The sequence below is a fragment of the Electrophorus electricus genome, chromosome 26 (assembly GCF_041902795.1).
Source record: "Electrophorus electricus isolate QZ-2024a chromosome 26, ASM4190279v1, whole genome shotgun sequence".
Lineage (NCBI taxonomy): Eukaryota > Metazoa > Chordata > Actinopteri > Gymnotiformes > Gymnotidae > Electrophorus > Electrophorus electricus.
The window spans coordinates 1,485,001-1,504,258 of record NC_137522.1 but is presented as its reverse complement, the minus strand read 5'-3'; the positions used below and the strand labels follow the sequence as shown (position 1 = coordinate 1,504,258).

The following is a 19,258-nucleotide window of genomic DNA, read 5'->3' as shown; positions in this document are numbered from 1 at the left end:
TACGTCTTTGTTGCAATTTGCGAAATCAGGATTTGTAACCAAAATGAAATAAATGTTCTTTTTAACACCGGTTGTCTCCCTCCAGTAAAAGAGCAAATGTGAGTTTCACCTGAGACTGCCACTTCCTTTCGCGTTTAAAGTACGTCAGCTGCTCCACACCTGTTTACAACATGATGCTGATGAAAACTCTTTTCTGTTCTCAAGTTACCGAGTAATTGCATATGTTTTTAATTTTTCTCCCTGGAGGAGTGACTTTCAAAGAAAGGTGTTTAAAATAGCTCAGTGTTCCTTTCCAGCAAATGAGTGTTTTTCAGTGCTAACCCCCCCCCCCCCCCCGTGGCTTTTAGGAGATAATTGCAGGATAAATGTGAATTCTCATCGCACTGAAAGGCATTTTGAGTGCCGTGTATCTACAATTGTATGAAATGAACAAGTTCTTAACCAGTTCAAAGCTGCCTCCTGCGCTTACCTCTTTTTAAGCCACAATCTTTAGTTCATTTTCTGGTTTCCAGCTGGCTGAAAAGAATGGCTGTATCTCTCTTCAGAAAGTGCATCTTCAGGCTTTTTGTCTTTGCTTTCCACACTCTGATGTCTCATAAGTTGATTCCGCTAGCGCGCCTCCTTGCGTTTCTCTGGGCCTCGGCCCTTCCGCGGTCCTGCCTCGGCTGTGTGTCTGCTGCTTGAGAGAGGCAGTGTGTGCAAGCCAATTACTTTAATGGTGTTTGGGGGAGGGGGGAACTGGGCTGGAGATCCCTTCTTATTTTTATTTTTTTTATTATTTTGCATTTCAGCACTTCCGATAAATTCTTTATCTCGTAATTACACAGTAGGTATGGTAATGGGAAGTGTGTTAACAAATCGAGGCTTGCATTACAATGAGCCACTGGTGTAACGCTGGCTTTGCTGTGCTGCATCAGATACTGCAGCTGGAAAGATCTCGTACAGCAGAGGTGCAGTTCAACTGACCCCTTAAGAATACGCGTGAACGGTAATAGTTATTTTGATCTTCCCCCTTATAAATCCCTATAGTCAGTGATGTGACTTATTTTTTTGTTCTTTTCTTTTGCTTTTTGTCAAAGTTGTTTTATAATTGTTTAATTGGCTTCTTTTAAACAATTAAAAAATCTTTACACTTACTTGCTTCTATTACAGAAAATCCTTCATAAATGTATTAATCCTTCATTGAAGTTGGCTGGTTCTTCTACTGGACAGAAATGTCTATAATCTTTTTTTCATCCAAGGAAGAATCTTCTTTGCATTTAACAGCTGTCAGTGATTCTATTTTATTTTGATTTAGACTGGGTCTGTGGGGTTGAGGTGACACTATTCTAGTATACCTGTATCCTTACCTTGACTGCTCACATGTACTCTGTACAGAATATATGAGGCAGTTGTAAAGTTGTCACTTGACTGCTTGGCTCAGCTGGGATTAGGCCTTGTGTATTTTTTGTCTAGTAGTGACAGATTTGCAGAGGTTGACCTTATTTTAATTACATTAGTATTGCTCTTAGGAATGTTGATTTTTTTTTTTTTTTTTTTTTTTTTTTTTTTTTTTTTTTTTAATGCTCATGTCCATGAAAATGTTTTATTTTTCATTGATTAACTGCAGAGAAATTAAGTTGCTGGTTTTCTGATGTATGTTGTGCAGAAATAGTAATTCTCCAAATACTGGCCTCATATTATTCTTCTGAATTCCAAAATGGCTGTCTTGCATATTACCTAGATCTATAGATGTCATACACAAAGATAGCAACCAAAAGTGACCTGCCATAAAATGCAATGTTCAGAAACCATTGGTGCTCTTAAATGCAAAAATTGTTGACGTGTCTGCTTGTTAACCGCCGTGCTCTGGGTCCAAACGGAGTGGAGCTGGGCCATTACAGCATTATCTCCATGTGTCTCTGGGAGTTGCTCCCTGGGCCTGTTTGTGCACTACAATGACAGATAATTGGTTGTGAAGGCCCATGCGGAATGCACTGTAGGGAGTTGTGTGGTGAGAGGAACATGGGCATCCTACACTGGGGCACAATACAATGGCTGAGCGAGTCTGGAGGTTATTTGAAAGGAAGGGGGGGTATGTCGGTAACGTAGTCTTGTTAGCACTACAGGGGAAGGTGAGCTGGAGCTCTCAGTAGACATGTCAAAAAAGATCTCAACTTGTCAGGCTTCTGAGAGTGTGTGTGTGTGTGTGTGTGTGTGTGTGTGTGTGTGTGTGTGTGTGTGTGTGTGTGTATACAACCTGACAAACTGTCATCTTTTTCCCTCCCTCCAATCTGTCCTGAGTCTGAATGTGTGTGAGGTTGTTTATTATTTGTGTGTCAGTTTTGATGTGCTCAGGAGGATGTACAGTTGAACTAACCTACTCATATTTCATATTTTCCCTACTATTTCAAAAAAATGTGCATGTATGTATGCGCGCACGTGTGTGTCTGTGTGCGTGCTTTTTCCTTACTGACCGGTTTCTGTGCCGGTGGTGACGGTGTTGCCCACGTTGGCGTAAAGCGGTGCGTCATGTCTTCTGAAGTACAGCATCACTTCATCCTGAAGCCTTTCCAGGAAGACGGTTAAAAAGCTGCACTAGCAAAGCACAGAACACGACAAGGAGCCTGTGCGTTTCTTTAGAGGCTGAAAACCATTAGCAGAAATGAGCCCTAGAAAGCCAGACTCAATGAGTTTGTAATACTTTGAAATCTGCTTGATTTGAAAGGTTCTGCAGAGAACCTGGGCTTTTACCTCGGAGTTCTGTGGCGGTAAGGATTTTCAGAAAAGACTAGTTTTGTATCCATTTTTGTTGAAGATGGTGGTGAACCTTCACAATATTAAATTACAGCATGCATTAAAATGGTGCCATTTTTTTCTGAAATAGAATTTCTTGTTCTGCTGTTTTGCGTCTGCTCACTAACTGTGCCAAAAATCTTTTACCAAGGAAGAAATTACCTTGCAGACCACGAGATGGAAACATACCACCCTAGAACCCTTACACACATTATCTTTTTTTTTTCTCCACAAGAGATGATAAAACACTTAACAAGAAAACTTAGAAAAATTGCACCAGTAATTGATTCTAAAAAATATGGATGACTATATAAATTCTACCACATATTCAGTTTCTAAGGTTCCACAAAGGGAGTGAAAATGTTCAGTCCTTTATGCTGATGTCTGTGCCTTAATTGTCCTTCTGTGGATATAATAATGGCCTTTGATCCACACCTTTTTGGGATGGTTGGTTAAATAAATAACATGAATAAATGGTGTGTGGGTGTGTGTGGGTGTCTTTTACTTTAACCCATAATAGTGCTCCTCTGATCTACCCAACATGACGTTCTGAAAGACAGTGTGTTTTAGACTGCAGGTGTGGTTTTTTTTTTTTTTTTTTTTGTCCTTGTGTGTTGCAGGTGTGTTAATGTGTTGTAGAGTAAAGGCGCTGCTTCTGTATCGATCAGCTTTCTTTCTGCTGGGTCCAGATGGATGTTGAATGGTTTCCAGATTCTAGTCGCAGTTAAAATGATTGATCATTAAGCTAATCAATCATCAGAGTGTAAAACAAACACCCGGCTGTTAGCGAATGTACCAGGCAGACAGTGAATGCTAAATGGCTCCTAATTGCACTTGTATCTGTTTACTGTCTTTGCTGTAAAACAGCTGGCAGGGGTCCTGTGTCAGTCCTCCCACCACACCCGGTCGTAGATGCCGGGTTTCCGGGCGGGTCCGTTCGTGTTTAGACGGGAGGTTCTGATTCGGACCACGGTCGCCCTGTGGTGGACCGACGGGGTGTTTTGTTCTCCGTGCCTGTGAGTTGTTTTTGGAAGCATGGCCGATCCACTGGCACAACAGCCGGTGGTTGTTTTCACGGCTGAGATGAGAGGCGTGCTAGTGGATGTGCTCATGCTGCTCGTGCTGGAGTTACTTCCACTTTACTTCCATAGCGCCCCTTAAAGGATCAGTCAGAAACCCTGTGTAACGGAGTACGACTCTGTCAGGAGCAGGATACGGGTAGGATGCCCCCTACCAAACAAACAAACAAGCAAACGACAACAAAAATCGCTCAGGATAGCATAGGGATCCTGCTCTGATGCCTGCTGTGCAAACATTCGCACGAATTAGATCAAGCCCCCTACAGCAAAGCGCACTCTTGTGGCTCTTGGCAGCCCGTTACCATGGCAATGATTGCGATGGTGCGGCAGTGGCCAGAGAGGTTGAGATAATGGCCGTAGGAGGCACCGTAGAGGGCGGCCCACTCCACGTTAACAGGGCCTCGGCCTGCTCTCTCCCGCTCCTGCGCAGAGGGGCCCCTCTGCCTTCCCTGCTACTCCCTTCATCTTCTCCACAACGCTACTCTCACATCAGTCGTGTTCAAGCTCGCCGTCTCATAGCTGCACTGGCTCTCAGGACTGGCCTGCCGGTAGTTAGTTACGTGCTGTGGTGAACTTTTCTGACATTTTCTTTCTTTCCTTTTCTTTTCTTCTTTTTCTTCTTCTCTTTTTCTCTTTTCTTTTTCTCTCTTCTGTTCTCTCCTCTCCGCTCCCCTCCCACAAAGCTGATTTACTGTCTCTTCAGTCCCTGTTCAAATGTATTTTTTTCTTATGACCACTAGATGGTGCTGTATAGCTACTGCCGGGCACAGAACGTGCACGCGTGTGCATGTGTCCACACCTGTGTGTTTCTGTACAGCAGTCTGTCCATAGAGGGCACAGACCTGCCGTTTCCACGGTATACATCGTAGTGTGGCTCTGCTGCTGTGTTTCCCTGTTGGCGGCAGTAGGCGCTCCACGGCTTGCTTCACCACATACCAGCAGACGTGGTGGAGCCCCAGGACCCACGCCACCCCTCGTGATGTAGTGTTGAATTCGCCTGCCGTAGTGCTGAATTTTCCTCTTCGCATGTCTGTCAATACCAATGCGTACTGTGTGTCAGAGATCAATGGAGTTAGTTTATTCTTAGGAAAAATACATTTACGCTTGCGTGAGTAAAACTTGAATGACTGTATTTGTTGTAAAACTTGAATGACTGTTGTTTTAGACATCTCACAATCAAGATAGAAATCTGGCATACTGCCAATTTCATCTTTTTAACTATAGGTGTTGTTTTCTCAGTCTGTTGCCTTTGTGTGTTTTCTTGCATGTTTGTTTGTTTGCTTTTTTCTACCTTTTTGTCATGCTGCCTATTTTCCGCCCCAGACCCATAAAGGTCAGTGTGTTCCAGTTCTACTTTGGAAACAGAAATCTAGAGACTACCAGGGATCGTGTTTTCCCCTCTCGCTCAGAGTCCCCCGCCTCTGAAATGAATATAGATCACAGAGAAATTCTCCGATTTGACATGGTGAAAGTAGCTCTGGCTTTGTAGGGGCAGTGATGAGCTCCTTCTCCAGATCACGGTGTTACCAGACGGTGCGAGAGAGCGCGAGCGACAGTGAGAACGAGAGGAACCCTCCCGAGGGCCGAAAACATCGGCCCCGGAGCTCTTAATTATATCCTGACGTTGAAAGGAGAGTGGCTCCAGCGCTCCGGTGCTCATTTGCATTATGCATTAAGGTTAGCCTTTGTGCTGATGAAGAGTGCTGTTTTAGCTTCCTTTCCTTCACAGCTTTCACTTAATGTGCCCACTAAAGGCTTAAAATAGAGAAAATGGCAGCCTACGTGAAGCGCTTCACAATACCGCACGGGCGCATGCTCGCACGCTCGCACACAGACGTGCAGAGCCCCTCTGTGCCGAGTCTTCGTGTTTGTCAGATCTTAAATACGACTAGCCGCTGAAATGAAGAATAGTGGATGTACTAGACACGGAGAGAAACACTAGCAGTGGACCTTTGTATTGTGTTTCTTAGTGAGTGATGTGTTAGAAAAACACAACAATCCTCGGAAGCAAGGACACACACAACACACACACACACACACACACACAGCAGACATGCACACTCTGTTTTAAGAACTTGTTTTCTCTGAAACAATAGTGGCCCCCTCTCTTTCGGTGCAGGGTGTGGGTATCCATTAGTCCTGTGGAGATGTGCTGTAATTGTGACTGGGTGTTGAATCTCTCCCCTGTGGCTACTCCAACAGCAAATCTCCTGCTTGAGATGAGGTGTGTGTGTGTGTGTGTGTGTGTGTGTGTGTGTGTGTCGGGTAGGGGGGGGCTAGCTCCACATTCCCTTGCACGTTCACCTGAGAGCCCTGGTGAAGCTCTTCAGTATCAAATGAGTAGTTGTTTGCAGCTGTTGAAAGATTGATTTACTGCAGTGTTGACATTTGGAATCAGATCACAGGTCTTTTTATGAGTGACTTGATATACAGGGGGAAAAAACAAACAAATGTACAGTTCTTCAGAACCCTGGAAGTTTTCATCCTGCGAGGCAGTGTTTTAGGCTTGTTTATGCTGGTGGAGCTCATATTCTCTTTATCATCCATTGTCTGTTTGCCCAGTCATATTTTATTTGGGGTGTGTGAAATGTAATATCGGTTCAGTCCAGGTGTGGGCTTCGTGCGTTCGGCCCTGGTGTTGGGATTCCAAGCGCCATGTTCCCGATTTTACTTTGGTTTGGAGTTCAGACTCACTGAGTAGGTGCCATGTAAGGGTAGATTACTGCAGGGGTGCGGCGTGTCGAGGCTGGCGTCAGACAACGTGGAGGTGCTAGTGGAGTGTCGTTATCACGTGTTCCTCTGTGCCGAGCGCAGCCGGTCTGCAGCGCTCTGCGTGCAGTGACTGATTGGCAGCCTGAACCTGAGGGACTCCACTGCTCTGAAATGTAGCCGTTTGAAGGAGGACTCCTGGGCGGGCAGTCATGGCTCTCGCAGGCCCACCCCTGTGGGTTGTTGATGTAGCTAATTCTGCTTGGCATGGCCAGGGGAGATGTTTGGCTCAGATGGAGTTATCTAATGAGATGTTTGGGACGTTTAGTGAAGGATGTCCCTGTGTGAAGGCCATCTAAGTGACTGGCTGACCAGCCTGTGTTTCCTTTAACTGTCTGCTGCTATTTCTGCCTAGGAGTGGCCAGCATGTTATGACGTTTCTCCTTCAGGTCAGGACCTGTAGTGTCCACGTTAAAAGCTTAGCTAAAAGGATGTCTTCCGCTTGTGAGGTGGACCTAACGAGTAGAATGTAATGTTCACATAGAAGAGAAAGATGCGTAAAGGGGACGCGTGTCCTGCCTTCCTGTAAGCTTTGAGCCATGTCAGGTTGTCTGCATCAGCACCCTTCTGCTCAGGCTGCTGTGATCCTCCAACCTGCTTTGTCATGACATTTACAGTTGTAATGATGTTAACACCATGTGACTGCATCTCTTTGTGGACGTGTTTGGCTCCGAAAGACCAACATGTTGTGACATTCTGGCGTAACGGTCTGTTAATTATCATGACCACAGAAAGCTCCACAGGTTGATTGGCCGTTTGATGTTTTTGCCCTCTTTTGCTCTCCTCTCTGATTGGACGGAAGAGGGTCTGACATTTTGCAGGCATGGGTGACCTGTCCTTTAAATGGCTGATCAATTCCCTAAGCATGTCTGACATTTGCTTACTAGCTGCTATTTTCTGCATGCATACAATTATGGACAGGACGGAATAGCAGAGGAGAGGAAAGAAGACGAGCTTTGATTTGGCATGACTGAGAGAAGGGAGAACGCTTCCGTTCTTCCGGGTGTGTCATATAAAGCAACGGCACTTAGACACCCGCCATGGGTGAAACCCTTCCGTACAGTTCAGCTGCGTGCTCTCCTGAGACCGAGTCTCAGCGGTACCAAGTGGTACCATGTCCCTGGCCGTCAAGTGCACTGTGAAGACTGGGCAGTAGGGGTCGATCTCTCTGTGTCCTCCTCATGGCAGCAGTCTGCTTCCACTGGGACTGTCCTGTCACTGGGTGCTGTTGTCATGGACGTGAGATCCTCTAAGCCAGAGCAGAGCAAATTTTCAGCCTGACATGCGTTTTAAAAGTCGTAGATGTAACTTTTAAATATTCATTAGGAATGCATGAAAAAGCCCTTTCATTTCAGTAAACAAACAGTTCCGTTTCAGCGCTTATGAGGAAACAAATAACACGCAACCCATGTCATGATAGCGCAGGGTGGACGGCACTAATGTCACGGCGTGCGGACCAGACGCCTCGGCTGGCTGGGAATGCCCCGCTTCATGGAGTATTCATATCATGACACGTTCGGGGTTAGTCTAATTGGCCTGTTGTCTGATTTCTGGGGCTTAGCGGCAAGCAGACAGCTCGATGTGTAACCCAGGGCCTGGCCTCAGGATGTTTACTTCAGCTACTTTGATTCCCGACGCAAACCATCGCTAGCTCATCCAAGTCTGCGCTCCGAGCATGTGGAGCCCTCCTGTTGTTCCTTTGGTGCTGCTGAACGGCGTGTTTGTGTGAAGACCTGATTGGATCAGATCACGTTCCTGTTTTGACGTGCAGCATGGGAGTGTTAGGAATACTGTGGCATGGCGCGGTGTGGGCTGGGAGGTCCGCTGCAGACCGCAGAGCGGGAGAGCGAGCGCCGCTGAAAGGATTCTGGGTAGCTGCAGGAAGTGACCGTGGCAACAGCTGCGCTCTATACTGCTGAAACACTGTTTCTGCTAAAACTGGGAACTGGAGTAAAAGCAAGGCTTCCTGTGCAGCCCTGAACAGTCGACGCTTGGGTTCATGAATGATTCTGTCTGATTGTTTGTCTTCTCCACTCCATTGGAAGACCTTGGACTACTGTTGAACTGTTTGGCAAAAAGACTCTCTCTCTCTTTAAAAAATGCCCTTCTGGATTTTGTGAATATTCTTGTATTTACAAACGCAGCGTCAGAGGCCAGAGTGTCTTTCAGTGGGTCTTGAGCAGGCATTATCAGGGTCTCTTCCTCCAGCAAGCGCACATCACCTGCTATTGTCCGGAGGGACAATAACTCCCAAAAAGGGGTAGCAGAAGGTGTGCTTTAAAAAAAAAAAAAAGAAAAAAAAAAGGAGTTTTTCCTCCCTTTAGTCACAAAGGCAGTAACTATGGTGACAAAGGAGTTCTGTGCTGTTTGCTAAAAAGGGAGTGAGATATGACAGGAAAAGAAACAGAGAGAGAACCACGAACCATCTCCCACTGACTGGACCCCTCTAACAGGTCATAGTGGGGAAGAAAAAATGAATGAGAGTACAAAGAATGCTTCTTTAAAACAGATTACTGAACAGAAGTAACAGATCTTCAGATGTTTTTTGGGGAGGGGGGGGGGGGGTTTACTTTCCTAAATCTAGTAGACTCTTGGGGAAGAGGGTGCTGGAGGTATGTGTGAATTAGGCTCTTAAACCTGTGAATCAGTGTCAGTCTCTGTTGTGAGGTGAGTGGGAACAAACGCCCTTTAGCTCAGACTCCGAGGGACCTGGGAGCGAGTGAACACATGCTGTTTCTTTCCGTCTCTGCACACATGGGCTCAGGGGGTTGGGGAGAACCACACATGCCAGTTATGTGTCAATCTTAGGTGGATGGAGACATTGAAAAGGCAATATTCATGTATTGTCTTTCTCTATTTAAATCTCGCAGGAAACCCAGCTCTACCCCCCCCCCCCCCCCCCGTTCCCCACTGTTTTCCATTGTCTTTTGTTACTGTATTTAGATTGCCCTCAAGGTCTTTACACTGCAAAGTGTGAATATCTCCTCCTTTTATACTTAAAAAGAGGTCTGTTAATGAGAACTGGTCTAGAGGGGGATGTCGGGACCAAGAGGGAGATGTCACGTGATGCGGTGTCACCTTTTTGGATGGGGGGAGGTCACGTGATGCGGTGTGTCACCTTTTGTTTTCCACATGTCACCTTGAAGAAGGAGGATTTAATTTGGTGAGAGATGGGAGATTTCACCCTGTAAACCAGAAAAAGAAAGTAATTTGTTACTGTCCTTTTGCCACTGTCAGTAAAACGGCAGTCTACGTTACGGTGAGAGAAATGCATACCTGCTTGTACAGATCATGCATAATCAATTATAGCCCAGTGCCTCTGAAGACCTTTCACAACAACAGCTCTGAACAGGCAGCGCGTGGTGCTGTGGTGGCCATGCCGTGCTCTCTCATCGCTCGGCTTCTGCTCCTGTGGGGGTTGCTGCTACACAAACACATAATAAAAAGGCACATCTCTTCAGTCCCGGGGCTATGAAAGTGGATCTTCTGGAAACGAGACCTGGTCAGCCGGTTCCTCAGTAACACAGTATCTGTGTCGATGGTGATACAACCCCACATATGTCTGGTTTTGTTCTTCATATTCATACAAGTTTTGACTAATTTGATGCAGTTATGGATAACATGACTACAGTGAACTAAATTTGAAAAGAAACAGTGACTGATGTTTTTGATGTGAAACAGAGAATGTGTGGTTTAACTGAAGTGTCAGTGGTGTGTAATTTGTTGATGGGGAAGGGCTAGTCCCCTGGAGAAGAATCAGGTCTGGTACTGTGACAGGAAGCCGTTCAGTATGACAGGTGACATCAAGAAGCAGGTGAAAGAATGACACCGGCATGGGACTGGGATTAATGGAGAGTCTCAGTGAAGGATTCCCACATGGCTTTTCTCTGTCCCTTTCTCTCAGGGCAGTCTGAGGAGCAGCTGCCATCAGATATCTCCTCAGGAGTTTCTCACTGAGCTGAAAAGTGGAGCGACTGATGAGAGACTGTTTGCCTGCCTGGATTCCCTCAGAGTGTCCCTCACTAGCAATCCAGTCAGGTAGGTAAACACACACATTCACTCCTACGCATGCATACACACACGTGATCGTGTTCTCTCTCTCTCTTTTGCACACGCGCACACAGATGCACGTGGATGCTCTCTTGCGCGCACACACAGAGAAACACACTATATAACATATCCGTGTGTGTGTGGGCGCGCGCGCGCGCACACAGACACACACACACCCCTCTCTACCTTACCTGACCCTGTTACCCATCTCCTCTGACCTTTGGTATCTGGTTAATATCTAACTCCTGTGCCAAGCCCCTCTGTCTGCTTACAGCAGCACTGCATGCTGGGAGACATTAATATGTATGGTGGATGCCTGCGATGTTGGAGGTTTTGTAATTATTTGATGCTGATCGTGAACAGCTCTCCTGCTGTTCCTCCACAAACATGATCCAAGCCTCTCCACGATGGGGAAGGAGGGATAAATCTTTTAATAATTAAGCCCTTTTTTATTAATTTTTTTTTTTAAACCAGTGCAAATACCTTAATTTAACACCTCCATGTTTTTATTTTTTTAAATGCTGTTTGTGCAGAGAGGTGGGAGGCTTCAGGCTAAAGGTGTGGGGGGAGGTTGCGGCTCAAACACAAAGCAAAAGCACATGGAAGAAGGCGGCAGCTCATTATCCGCTGTGCGTTTCTCACTGTGTTTAGATTTCATCACTAGACTTGTTCTCACACAGCCTTCACATCACTTCCTGCTTTGTTTTCTGTTTGTGTCTCATCCCCTCTGCCCTGCTAGCTTGTTTAAAAATTCCTTTTTTCTTAAAAAAATAAAAAAATTAATTACCCCAGTTGCTTTAAAAATGCCTTAAAAGCGAAGCAGTGCACAGACGTGTGAGGAGCATCAGGTGTGTGATGGGGAAGGCGAGATCAGTCCTGAATCCTTATTGCCCTGTTTCATGTGAGCTGTTTCTCTTCCTGATTACAGGAATCTAGGAGAGAAACAGGGCTGCGCTTGTTCATGTAGATAAAGTTATTACCTTCAGTTCAGGTTAATTTGCCGCACACCATCTCTCAGCATTTCAGTGTGGAAATCTAGAGAAGGCCAAATGAGCCGTCCACCGTCTTCAGAAGCGGGACGCAGAACAAGGGAGACGAGTAAAGAGGGGCGATGGTGAACCATTTCCGTTCTCTCTGCATCCCTGATTGGTGTAATTCATTAAATGTCATGATTTCTATTGGCCTTTTGCTCAGCGTCCCCGCATGTTCCGGCCACGAGCGTTGCTGACACGATGCTCCACGACCGACCCACGTGTGTCGAGTTTGCAGCTCCGCTGTTACTCCCGGTCTCCTGTTGCGAGGTTGGGAAACTTTGCTAACCAGTCCAATTGGGTTTTTACCATGTGTCTTCCAGCTCCTCTTTCACGGCTCGGCCGAGCTGTTTATGTTCGTGTCATTAATCCAGTTTATTTCTTTCTCCTGTAATAATTAAAGATCACGCTGGGGCACAGTTTGTAAGGGTTGCTATTCTTCTCACAACAAAGACACCTCCCCACCAACACTGCCACACCATCTAGTCAGATCAGCTGCAGAAACCTTCCCCCATCTGAATTTATCGACTTGTGCCCGCACGTGTAGGTTTTGGCAAATGAGCTTCACAGAGATGCTGTCTAACACATACATACACACATGGGTGCGCTTTCAAACACACTCACAGGAATGCTTTCACACACTCCCCGAAATGCTTTCTTATACACACGCACACACACACGCATTCGCACACGCTCGGATCCGTTCGCGCGCGCGCACACACTCTGAGAGAACAGTTTGCCGTTTGTTCATTTCCTTTGCCATAGGGTTGCGTTACAATTGTGGTGAAGGAAGGGCAAGACCCAGGGCAGGAGACCGATCATTTGAACAGTGATCACGAGCAGCCTCCACCTTCAGAGTGGTGCAGTGGGACAGGGGCGCAGACTTGGGACGCAGTTCTGTGTGCTTCCTACTCTAGAAACATCCCTTCCATGGATTCTCATTCTTTACGTTCTTCTCAGCATTCTTCTCTGCGTTCCCCAGTAGACCGCCAGTCCTGGCTGCTTTCAGAGCTCCCTGTGGTGTTGATAGCAGATGCCTTTTTTTTATTTATTTATTTTTTATTTCCGGCCGACACACACACGGCTGTGTTTCCGTGGTCGCCCTCTCTCTTCTTCCTTCTGTTCTGCTTAGGTTTGTCTAAACACCTGCAGGCAGTGCCGTGAGCATCAGGGCTCGTGCAAGCTAAGCGTCTGCTAGGACGCCCGCAGCCCACTTTTATCGTTGGCGCTCTTGCGCAGTCGCCGTCATTTTGCTCACAGACGGAGCCGCTCTGCCGAGCCTCGCTTGTAACCAGTGTTTATAACCAGTGTGGAGAAAGAACTCTGTCTGTTTAACACCACCTGTGTGTAAACGCTTTCTGAGATTTAATAACCGTGTGGCCATCTTGTGTATGTATGCAAATTTTCTAATAACATAAATGCATAGTAATATTAATACTTTAATATAATGCCTAAATTTTATGGTCAGGCCTCAGCCTTAAAGGAATAATTTGGCTGTTTTTCACTTGTCCCGAGAGACTTGTCTGTTGTCCAAATGTTGGTTGGATAGTGAAAAAAAACAATTTTATCGTGCTCCTTTTACCAAGGTTCCTAATGGTTACCTATTTAGTATAATTTTGTACATTTAAAAAAACCCAACATAACAGTATGTTGTACCCTTTTTAAAAATTACACAATCAAGTCTTTTTGAGATTACCTGACCACTCAGACTGTCTGCGGTAGATGTGTGTTGATTTTGGGAGACACTTTGCCAGCTGCTGATTGGTGAGTATAATCCTCAGAGATGCAGAGCAGGGCGTCCCAATCCCAGCACACACTCCAGACAGGCCTTGGCTGGCTAACCATGGCTTTGGTCATGAGGATGTTGTGGAAATTAGATTTTTGATCGCCTGTTTTTGATCAGACTCCTTTAATGCTCCTTTTCTGGGTTTTCACACTCCACTAAACTCAAATCCTGCGGTTTAAATATCAAAGCACCCCGAATCTTTATTCAGTATTTCATTTTATTTCGTCTTTGTTGATGGATAAATAGTTTCCTGGCTGGTTTCTACCATGTGTGATGTGCATTATAAGTTGTCCTCATGTCCTAGTTGTGTCTCTCTGACAGCAGTGACAGCATGGCCATCTCAGTGTCTCGTCAGTCTCACTTCATGTGTTTAAATGCTTGCTGTCAGAGGTGATGTTTGATTCTGTTATGTCAGACTTTAGACACGTCTTAAGCTCTCTGTCTCGGGGGACATGCTGTACTGGTGTTGGCAATATGATGCCTTGTGTATATATCTTTTGTGTCTTTTAATAACCTTTAACAATTGTAAAATATGTTCAGTGAGTCACAGACTGTTTCAGCACAGTTTTAGGATGTTTAGGTAAAATTCTGATAGTTCTAATTGAGTTTTTGTAGTTTCAGTGTTATTTCCCTGTTGTAATAATTAGTTACAGCATGCTCCAGGTCAGTGATGTGGGTTATCAGAAGTGCAAGACTGAAATGTCTGCAAGACTGAAATGTCTTGTCATCTAAATCCAAACGAATTCTTCTGACTGCATCTAGTGGTGGTCTGTGTCTGACAGCAGGTTTAGTTAGCAAGACTTACCCTTCGGCTGTATTCTGCATGATTTGTGCTCAAACATCTGTTTCTCTATTTATTTATTTTTTCCAGCTTTCTTTGTCACGCACGCACACGCACACAGATTCTCTTTCTCCTCTTTCCCCAAATGGAGGGCTGTTGGCATTGGTCTGTGTCGAAGGTGCTGAAGGGGAATAATTTATTCCCATATTCCCCTAAGGCAAGGCGTCTGATTGGACGAGTGAGTGATGTTTCTATTACCTAGCCGTGCCACCACATGTGACATTGATTTCCTCTTCTCCCAGACTCTGTCTTTTTGGTGTCAGTTCAGAGGTTCGTCCTCCTGTCACGGAGGGGAATGCTAAATGGTTTTGAACAGCCTCCCTGCGCTCCATTGGCTGTGACTGGTTAAATATCGAGTAGGTTGACCCTCTCCAGCGGATGGATGGCTACTCCTTTTCATCCCTGCTTTTGACTCCGCCAGATTAGAGCGCCACCTCTCCATCGGAACCGCTTTTAACCACGAGCTGACATCTCCCGCCTGCCGTAAAACGGCTTGGACAAGGAAACTGTCTGATTCAGTGATTTGGTTTAATACGGGTGTTCAAACAGCCGAACCAGAACTCTGCTCCCGGGTGGTGAGTGACGGCCGCGAGACGAACCTTGCTCGGTACGCCCCCTGGAGCTTTCTCCAGTGCTGTGGCATTGCTGCAGGAGGCTGGATTGAAATGCATGCTCTGTCTGGCCTTAAGGGCATGATCCCCCTTCACTGCCCTTTGCCGATATTCCCCCTCAAACAATAGATCATTTTCCGCTGTCCTCCAAGTAAGATCCTATACAGTTAACACGGTGTCACCAGAGCAACAGCAGGGTTCGTGGCCAATTTATCGCTGCGTGAATGCGAAATCAATACAGACAAGAAATAAAAACCCTTCCTGTCCTGGTGTGTACAGCAAAAGACTGTTTCCTCTGTTAAAGTAGTTTAGAAAACTCTGGGAAGGGAGAAGTGTGGGCACTGATGACGAGGGAAGCTAACCCCCCCTACCCTCTCTCTCTCTTTTTCTTTCTTGCTTTCTTGCTTTCTTTCGCACCCCCCACCCCTCCTTGCTTGGTGTCAGGTCTCTGGGCAGATGTACTCAGGCCTGGCGAGTGTCACGAGATGGACTTTGAAGCGTATCTTTTCCCTGGGGCCCAGTGTAGCCTGCTGCCCTGCTCCTGACAGGTCTGGAGCTCCCAGCAGGTCAGATCCCCTCCACCAAAGCCACCTCATCACTGTTCTGTTCTTCCCGTGCCTCCTTCTTCCTGCGTCCCCTTTCTAACGATGCCCGTTCTTTAAAGAGCCAGCAGAGCTACTGCCAGTAGCCTGCGCAAGTTCACCACTGCAGACCACTAAGGGGTTTCTAGAGAGGGAGCGAGAGACGGTGGGATGGAAGGCAGGTGAAACACCTTTAGCACTGTAGTCCACCAGAGCTTTCACATGCTGGCAATAAATGGGATATGATGGTGCTGTTGTGTTTGGCATAATAGTTTTAAAGTGTTGTGTGAGACCACAGTGTAACACGATTCTGAGTGTTCCTCACACCTGGCCATGCTTGAACTGCCGCCAGTGGTCCTGCTGTTATTTGCGCACCTGTTTGGCACAGAGAGCTCACTGAGAGTGTATTTGATTTGTTAGAAGGTGAGTGATAATTACCGATCTGTACCGAGTGATGGGGTGTTTAATGTGTGTTATGACAAGAGGGTTGTGATGTTAGTCCATGATATTGTTTGAATTTGCAGCCACAACACGTGCACTGGCACTAACGTCTAGCGCAGCGCTAAGCTGACTTTCAGGTGACACCACATTAAATTCCTGCACGTGTGCCGGTCGGTCTCTGTTGTGCTAAGTGTCATTTTGAACGTTAAGTGCAATTTTGGCCATGCGCTTGATTATGAAACCTGAACTTTTTCTGTTGCTCGGTTTCTGCAGTGTTCTGTCTAAAAATTCCAGTTCTAGCTCCTCTGCTGGTGCGAGGCTGTCGGTCTGCAGCAGAGCGTGTTTACTGGCTGTGCTGGCGTGGCCGTGAGCCCCCTCACTCTCGAAGGTGGTCACTGTGTCTGCCACTTGCCCCCCTGAGAGTAGCTGCCCACAGCCTGCCCTCTGGAGGCTCAGTCTAGACGCCACGACCCTACGCCCCACCTTTCATGCTTTCACACTTTTTCATTCTGTTTTATCTATCTTTTTCTTTCTCTCTCTCTCTGCCTGCCACTGTCTGTCCCTCTTTCTCTCTCATACTCAGTTCTCCTCCCCAAAGAATGGAAATATATATTTTTTTAAAAAGGAAAGAAAAGAGCAAAGAAATGCACAAACCGAATGGCCTTTGACGGGCTTCAAGGCGTTGCCTCGCACTGCGTTATGGCAGTCACGTTGTGATGTGCCTAGCAGAGACTGTGCCGTCCCCACAGATAAGAACATAGTTTAAAGGATCGGCTGCACAACAGTAGAGACCTGTGCTGGAGGAGCTGCTATCATATCTGCAGTAGAAACGCTTTCTCAGCATCAATATTCAAGCGATTTGCTAATGGCACATGGAAATGTATTCCTTGTGTGTTTTGGGCCACTTGATATCTTAATAAATATTCTTAATAATAAACCAATACCTCATGAATAATGGCACAGTTTTCTCTGTTAAAGGCCTACAGCTGGTGCCTCAGATAAACGTTGTGGTTTCTGAGGTAGAGCATTTCTCGCTCGCTGTCTCTTTCTCGCTCTCTCTCATTTGTGTAGGTTTAGTTTGTTTTACGCTCACTTTGTTTGCCGTTTTTATGCGATTCCAGCACCCCTGTTGACCTGGCTCTGTTTGGGAATGCGAATCCTGCCCCTTTCTCTATGAGGGGTCACAGGTTTTTATGATTCAGTTCAGCATCTTTTGTTTCTGATTTATGTTCAGGTTTGTGCATCCGTTATCTCCCTCTGCCCCCCCCCCCCCCCAAATGTAATTCTCCCTTTCCCCAGATGAGGGGTCTTGCCCTCGAATCTCTTCTGCCCCTCAGTGTGAAACTTGCCAGTGCTCACACCCACCGTATCCCTCCTGCCCCTGCTGTGGACGGCCCAGGACCACCGAGCAGGAGGCGTAATTGTATTAAACGGATGTGATAAATGGCGCTGACAAACAGGTGGAAATTGGTTTTTGATATTATATTAAACCTGACCTTCAGGTTTAAGGCTTCATATTTGTTATTTTGTCAGAGCTCAGAACAGAAGGCACTGGGACATGCTCAATAAGCAGTGTGATGAGGGTCTGAACCCTGCGTCATCACACTGGCGGGATGTATGCCGCTCTGGCTGGACTACGAAGGGGTTTCTCTCTTTAGCTCTCTGCACTGCCTTTCCTATTCATCATCTCTGACAAGAGCTTTATTCCTCCTCTTTTCCAAATTTGCAATCCTGTTTCTGCATCTCAGGTTCAAGGTCCATGAGGTTTTTCTCTTTTTTTCCCTCCACGCTGATCCCTGAGATTGTGTAATGAACCAGAAGAGCTGGTCTCATGAACCCATGTTGGCAGCCCACCGGCCAGCCTAAGTTGTTTTTGCCCACACAAACGCACAGCGACTGGTCGTATATGTGATTAGCGGGGGTCTCTTACCAGTTTGAGTTTGAGTATCTGTTGCCAAGCCACCAGAATCAGGCCTGCAATTACAGCCATGGACTTGATGATGGATCTCGTTGAATCAGACAAGCGCACTTGAGAGAAGAGGAGAGCAGAGGAGTGAGGAAGAGCAGGCGAGGGGGGCGGATCCACCGACCAGAGATACCGCGACGCTCCGACAGGATGATTGAGATAGCTTGAGGGGAAAAAAAAGGAGACGATGGTGGGGAGGACCTGCGAGACCGGGACCTGCGGGCTGCAGCGAAAATGAGAGTGGGAGAGATGGTGAACGAGCAAACGGCTTTTCCTGCTCAACATAAGTGGGACTACACCGCGCTGTTCCTCACCAAACGCCACATGCGTTCCCATGGCTACCGCTTCTAATTGGGATCTGTTAATTATCATCGCTGCTACAGAATTGCACAAGTTGTGGTGTTGGGAAAATGACAGTCAGAAATCTAAACTTATGCCCTCATATGTAATTGACATATCGGGTGTAATTCAGTCATGGGTATTAATCTTAGACCTCACAACGATTCAGTGTGATTACAATTCTTCAAGAAATTATTCAGTGTGTCATGACATCGAAAGTTTCACTTTGATTCAAGTATTTCACTCTGGCCCTCCCCCACACAGACCTGTTGGCCTAACCCACAAACCTACTTGACAAAAAATTTGTTCATTAATGCAATCTATATATTCTGAATTGTAGTAACATGCACAGAGTTTCCAGAGAAACAGGACATTTTGGAAAGAGGTCCTCCTTCAGCTGTGCCAGCAAAGTGCCTCAGTTCTTAACCTAACCTCAACTTTGTATTAAAACTGTATTAAGAAAGACTAGTTACTATAGCTCCTTATCTGAAGATATGTGTCACCAGCAGGTAATATTAAATCAAATAAAAGATTTACAAAATTAGCCTTTTTTTTTTTGTAGACTCAACCCTAAAGACAACAACATTAGATTTGATGAGCTCCCTTTTTTTATTAAATGAGCACTGCTTGATCCCGACGTGAAGTGCGTGCGTGCAAAAGAGAGCATTAGTCACACGCTTCCATTGTGGCGTGATTCAGTGGCAGTTAGTGCAAGTGTTGGAGAAAGTGATGTATTGGGTTTTGGTTGCTCGCGGGGGTGACATAATGTGCAGTGTCTGGCACATGCTGTGAGGATAATTCCTCCTGGTGCTGCCTTATTCTGTGCATGGCTGCACCCCCATATCTGTGAGCTCGTTGTCAGCATGCTGGCACGCTGGCATGCTCACCTCCGTGGCTCGCTAGTTGTTATGCGTGTGGAATCCCGTGTGTGGCCGGATGCATGTTATGTGATGGGTGTGACCATGGTGTGTGTGTGTGTGTGTGTGTGT

At 46.2% G+C, this 19,258-nt stretch overlaps 1 protein-coding gene across 6 annotated transcripts in view; it reads left to right on the top strand.

The window, feature by feature from the left end:
• Positions 1 to 19,258, top strand: part of diaph3 (diaphanous-related formin 3) — a 295,832-nt gene that overhangs the window by 44,827 nt on the left and 231,747 nt on the right. For all 6 annotated transcript variants that reach the window (XM_081708221.1, XM_081708220.1, XM_081708219.1 and 3 more), the window contains exon 4: positions 10,528 to 10,661. In XM_081708221.1, coding sequence (XP_081564347.1) covers positions 10,528 to 10,661 — 134 coding nt within the window. The remainder of the gene's footprint in view (positions 1 to 10,527; positions 10,662 to 19,258) is intronic.